This window comes from Eurypyga helias, unplaced genomic scaffold, assembly GCF_000690775.1.
Source record: "Eurypyga helias isolate BGI_N326 unplaced genomic scaffold, ASM69077v1 scaffold31425, whole genome shotgun sequence".
NCBI lineage: Eukaryota > Metazoa > Chordata > Aves > Eurypygiformes > Eurypygidae > Eurypyga > Eurypyga helias.
This window is the reverse complement of record NW_010252571.1, coordinates 1-6,249: the sequence shown is the minus strand read 5'-3', so window position 1 is coordinate 6,249 and position 6,249 is coordinate 1. Positions and strand designations below refer to the sequence as shown.

Sequence of the window (6,249 nt, the reverse complement as noted above, 5' to 3'; positions counted from 1 at the left end):
CAGGAATGCTTTCATTTCTCTGGTTATTTTATCTTGACACTAAAATGCTTTTATTTCAAAATAGTTACGTAAAGGGGAAAAAAGTTACCTGAAACTCTCACAAGTCTGTCAAAACAGCCTTTCCTAACCCAACATTTTCAGCAACACTTTTAATCTATCCTAGTTATAAAATACTTGGATATTCTTACCTACTTTCCCAAGATGGCAAAATACAAGGCTGCTTGTTAACAGGCTTTCAATTGCTGTAGAGCAATGATGCAATTAGGCAAAAAGAAATGGCAACACAAATGGCTCTGATACTTGCATTTTGCAAATTTTAGATACTGAAAGTATTCTACTACTGCAGGTGGAAATCCCTGCAGACTTCAATTGAATTTTTACTGCATAAGGTCACGTTTAAGCTCAGAGTTAATCAAAGAGAAACAAAAACCTAACCAAACACCTCATTGATAAAAATCCCAGGAATAGACAGGTAGAACTAGTTTAGTTGGAAGAGTTACACCTGTTTCACCAGCCATGGCTTCAACCTGTTTGCCTGTTAAACTTTAAAAAAACCAGAATATATGTAGCACTTCAAGGAAACACTACTCTTCATCTTCCTGTTCGGCAATAAATGACAGACATTTTTTTTTTCTATCTTGATTCTAATATATTAGATTAAAAAAAAGGTAGCAGATACGAAAATGAAGTTCAGTCACATGGAAGACAGGAAGGATGATAATCCAGATATGAATACTTGCTGTGTTTTTGGGATAACTACAAAAATCCCATTCGGACTGAATCAAAACCAAGCACTGGTTACTTTTGAAGATGAAGAAGGTATGATGCATATTTTAAATAGAAAATTAATGTCTCTGATATATTTTTGTTGCCAAAGGGAAAAGATTTACGTAAACATTTTGGAAAATAAACCCCCAACAACAGCCAAAGAAAGAACACACAGAGAACCATTCACTATTATGATACCAATCAGTAGAAGAAAATTCTTGCTAGGGCTCTGCATGTTTTTGTTGGATTACCAGACTTCTGCTCTCAGCTAATACAAACAGTACTTTGTGTTTGAAATCGGGAATATGTTTCTACCTCACAGAGTATTGTCGAGATTGATTCAAAATGTTTTGACAGCAGAACTTGATTATTTTCTTTATGCTGGGCAGTACCTTATTCCGACAGCCGTTACGTTGGTCCAGTGTACACATCAGGTGATGGGTAAAGGTGAGACGAGAGAGGGCTGGTGCAGTCTGCAACTTGCTTGCTTCCCACAGAGATGCTTGCTGTTTGGACAGCCTGGTGCCTGCCTGCAAGGAGCCTGTGGGCAGTCTGGCTGGGCCAGTCGGTGCGTAACTCGGTTACGCAAGAATATTGCGGCTCCAAAGCTGGTGTCCGATGCATTTCCTTCAGCCAGGATCTAACATTGCTGATAGGCATTCTCTGCACCTGGCAGCGACATGGCTTTCATCCAAGGATGTTTTAAGTGAAATATGACAAGTCTAGTATTAATGCTTGATACAGTAAGAGCATCTTTTGACAGCATAAATAGCCTACTATTCTGTACTGTGCTGAAGATAGTATACTGTTTTACCTCTTGCCTATAACCAGTGAGATTTGATGGAAATAGACATGCCTGAAGACATGGATAGTGGGATCTGGTTGCCTGTTATTTATTTCTCCTTTATTGATGCAAAAAGAGATTTTGCTTAAGGGACCAGGGAATAGTTTTGGTTCTGTAGTGATTAAACAAGGCTTTTCATGTCTGAAAACTTGTGATTTTCCTTAGTTGCCCAGAGACTGATAAAAATGGGGAAGCATACGGTGAACCTGGACAACAAAAAAATGGACATGAGAGTGAAGCCTTTTACACTTGAAATGGGAATCAAATTTACGGTAATCAACTGAAATATGAAACTATAAAGATACAAACTTGCAGCACTTAAAAAGCTTTAGGTTCAATTTTTGGATTGTTTTTAGTCACAAAGTGCACAAAAAATTTATTTGTTTTTAGCTCAAAGTCACTATTTCTGGAAAGAGGGTGAACATTTCAGAAGTACCTGAGCTATCCATTCCCGAAGACTGGATGAGAGACAAACTAGAGCTGAATTTCTACAAATCTGAACAGGGAGGAGGAGGAGAAGTAGAGGATGTGAAGTATCACAAGCAGTCTAGATCAGCTGTTGTTACGTTCCTCAGACCCGGAGGTACAGTATGTAATACTCTGTCAGCTAGATGTACAGGCCGTATCGTCCACTCTGTGTTACATTCCATTCCATATTACATTCCCTGTTAACTTGACCACTGAATGTAACAAATTCTTCCCACGGAGAGTTAAGTAGATCAGGAAAAGATGTGGGTTCACCCACACATCTCTAAATAAAGCAGTATTTCATCATATTCCTTTTTCATCAAATATGACCTGCTACGCAGTTTGTGAGTTTACTTTCTTTGGGAAAAAAAAAGAGCCCAATTTTTTTCTTTGCATTGCTAGACACTCGTATTGCAAAAAGAAAATTAGGAAAATGTGTTTGATTTTAGCTCTTGTTTCATGACAATGAAGTTAGACAGGCATTCAGATTGCCCAACTGTATGAAATTCTGCAAAGATCAGTGGAGCCACATCCATTTAGAGCAGCTGCTTTAGATTTATTTCAGAAGCTCCTGTGGGTATTTAATGATTTTGCTTTTTTGGAAATGCCAAATAAATTTTTTTCTTTCCCAAAATCCATATGAAGAATCTACATGTGTGCTGTCATATATTAGTTTCTAAATCCGTCTAAGATCAGTCTGTTCTTTGGTATGCTTACAAAATGCATTTTAGATTATATTACTCTTCCTCTCCTTTTTCTCCTTCTGCATTACAGCAGCTAACAACGTTCTGAGATGTAATAAATATCCTTTCTTTGTAAATGGAAAGTGCTATGGACTTTCTGTGTCCCCAGACCTCGACGTTTACATGGAAAGGTTTCAGGTAAAAGAATCTAGTCCCAGCTAACCCCTAAATAAAACAGATACGTGGGGAATACGCAATAGGGTTAGAATTTTCAGTTCTGAGGACCACAGAAGCTTTTGTGTCACACACTTTGTGAAACTTAATAGCAAGTGTGAGCCTGCAGTATGCTGCTCTGCTGATAATCTTATGTTTTGCAGTGTGAAAGCTATAATTTATTTTAAAAGGGTGTTCGTATCTTTCCATGAGCAAATGGTATCATTACTTACCATAATGTCTGTGCGAGACAGGAGGCAGATACCGGACTGTTTGTGAAGTGAAGCAGGTTAATAGTAGACACGACAATGTTTTTCCTAGTCCCCAAAGCACTGTAGCATTCATCCCTAATGAGAGGCCTTGTTGATAGTCAGCAGACCCTTGTTCTATGGAATGTTTGCTCATTCGTTTTTTTCATTCATTCATTCATTCATTCATTCATACATCCCAAATGATGACTTCTTTTCCTAGTCTGCTTACTCATCATATTCTTACTGAAGTTGGCTTTTACCTTGTATGAATAGATTGTAATCAAGTCAGTATTGTGTATATAATCAGGCCTTTATAATTAAAGCATTGACTAAAGCGTGTTCATTTATGAGATACAACAGCTTTCTTTGCAGGTGTGTATCATGCATCGGCATGGATTTTTATGGAGCGATGCTGTTTAGAGGCATCAGAGATCCCCAGATCCAGGGGCGGTGTGCTTTAAGGAGCACGGGACACACCGGTTAAGGAAGCTAGGTGCATTGCCTATGGAACTCTGTAGTGGTAGAGTTCAGAACTGCTGTTTTCAGTGACAGACATATACCACACTGCCCCAATTCTTAAAACATAATCACAGATCCTAGACCTATCTGGTCAAGGATGTGTTTATTTCCAGTATCTGTCAGTTCCTTTAGATGTATGTGCAACAGCCGATGTGTAATACAGGTTTGTTTTTCCTTCCTCACCAGATCTATTGTGGGATTTCTAAGAAGACCATTCTGTTGAAAGGAATTCAAGAGATGGAAGACGATGAAGAAAGTATACAGGACATGATTGAAATTCATTTTCAAAAGCCTAGTAATAGTGGTGGGGAAATAGAGAATATCAAATATGTATCAAAAGGAGTAACATGGGTTTGGTTTGAGGAGGATACCTAGAATGCTGTATAGAAAATCATAGACTAAACTCATGAAGTTCTGAGGGTTTTCTTCATCTGAGGCATAGGAAGTTAAGCAGACATTATACTTTAATGCTCTGAAATTTATACGTGAAAAAGAGGAACTACCTGTCTTTCTGATTTGTGTAACGCCGCAGATTTTGCATAGAAATTCAGTAAAACTGACCGCTTGGTGTTCCAGCGGTTCCTGATGGAAGTAATAGAAAAAACCTTTACCAGCACATAAAACTTAACCTACGATGGCTTTCTGCAGATCTGCAGATTTTGTATCTTGCAAATTTGAGATAGATCGCACACTCCAAAGTGGGGTAGAACTATTCCTTCTTACATTTTCCTTACAAAAGCCATATGTAATCCCACTGAAAAGCGTCGTCACAGACCTGCTTTTTTAAAGTGCCGCAGCTTTGGAAGGTGGCTCTGAGAGAACTCCCATCCTGCCGAGGTTCCCGTGTGCCACCGCAACGCAAACACCTGGAAGCGATTATGCTGTGATTTTGTAAAATCTGCTCGATCAAGTTAGTGATAAAGTTACAGTGGAAAAAGGCAACGGGGGAGTGCAAAAGCACCTCAGATTTCCTCAAGAAATTGTGCCTTAGAAGAAAAGCCATAGCTGTAATAATGCTTTTAGCTGCTGAGAAGCTGTTAGTTCTCCTAGGATCTGATGCAAATTCTCCTGAGCTTCTGGTAACTTAATAGCCTGGTTTACCGACTCGTTTAATATTTGTTTCTACAATGACATTTTTCCTCATTTTTGTTCATTATTTTGCTCACTTGAAAATATTACACTTAAGAATTGAGCCGATTCTTCATCAAAAACAGATTGCTAGGGAATGATGCCGGGGAAACAGGCTGGTGGTGAACGCTGGTGTCTGAGGCATCGTGTCTTGTTGCGTGCGACTGGCCAGGCTGCTGGCTCCGGGAGGGTACGTGGAAAGGCATGGGTTGGAAAAAGGCATACAGAGTTTAGGGCAAATTAATTTCCCAGCATGTTAAGTCCCACTTTTGCTTCCAGTTCATCCTTCCAGTTTTCATTCTAAAAGTTCTTTGAAATAAAATGGAAGTGCAAAGTCAGAGAAGGATTTATTTCCCAAGAAGGAATGTTTTTGTCTTTTCTGCTGTGGTCCTTTTTGTTTCCTGCCCTCGGGGGCTGAAATGGTTTGGCAACAATAATCTCAACTTCAAAGCAGAATGGGTCCAACATTGAAAATAACTGAATTTTCATAGTATTTGACATCTTAGTATGCAGGAAAAGGATGGTGCACCAAACTAGTGCAAGAAGAGCACTGCAGATACACCTCAGGTATTACTACTACTCTAGAGAAACTCTTAATGCAGATACACCTCAGGTATTACTACTCTAGAGAAACTCTTAACAGGCAATAGATATGGTTGAACATGGGAAACTGGAAGGCTTCTAGCACCACAGCTGATACTGAATTTACTGCTGGGTGAGATACACGTGACTGTAGCACCTCTTACTGTTTAGAGCATGCAAAGGCATGGATCGATGCCTGACAATTATGGAATAATTATAAGAAATAGTAGTAGCACTGGAGTATTTATGGAGATTCCGTACTTTTCATGTAATAGTCTTAAAAATGTTGGTAAGATCAGATGCCTTAAAAAGAAACTTGATCAAGATAAAACATGTCATGAATTTTAACCATACCTCACTGATAAATGTTGAGAAGTAGATCCCTTAAAAAGGGAAAAGTTTAAAATTCTCATCAGGTATCACAGTGCGTGGGAGTAGTGAGAAGCCACAGATTTTAAGGACATAAAATCAAGATGAGATTTTAAGTTAGATTTTAAGACAATCAATGTAAATGTCTTGGTTTTCTCTCTAATTGATTATACTGTTTAAATTTCAACGCAATGGTGGTGCCGCATAAAGGCTGGAAAACACTTTTAAGGGTGAAAAACAAGCATATAGCATTTAGGTGTCGTTTCTGTTAAGGGAAATAGGCTTTTTTCTACCTACTGGAGGGAACTGATCCCTGAAGTTGGCTGAAGAGCCGTGATCTTTTTATACCTGTACTACGTACAAGTTCTTGACGCTTTCATAAACGCAGCTGCCACCGGGAGCCAAACCTCAGCGTGGAGCCAGC

The 6,249-nt window shown here is 38.9% G+C and overlaps 1 protein-coding gene across 1 annotated transcript in view; it reads left to right on the top strand.

Moving 5' to 3' along the window:
• NMI (N-myc (and STAT) interactor) overlaps positions 1-4,121 on the top strand; it is a 6,613-nt gene extending 2,492 nt beyond the window's left edge. Inside the window, exons 4-8 of the mRNA XM_010152435.1 lie at positions 657-819; positions 1,778-1,884; positions 2,003-2,195; positions 2,855-2,961; positions 3,933-4,121. Coding sequence (XP_010150737.1) covers positions 657-819; positions 1,778-1,884; positions 2,003-2,195; positions 2,855-2,961; positions 3,933-4,121 — 759 coding nt within the window. The remainder of the gene's footprint in view (positions 1-656; positions 820-1,777; positions 1,885-2,002; positions 2,196-2,854; positions 2,962-3,932) is intronic.
• Positions 4,122-6,249: the final 2,128 nt, after the last annotated feature.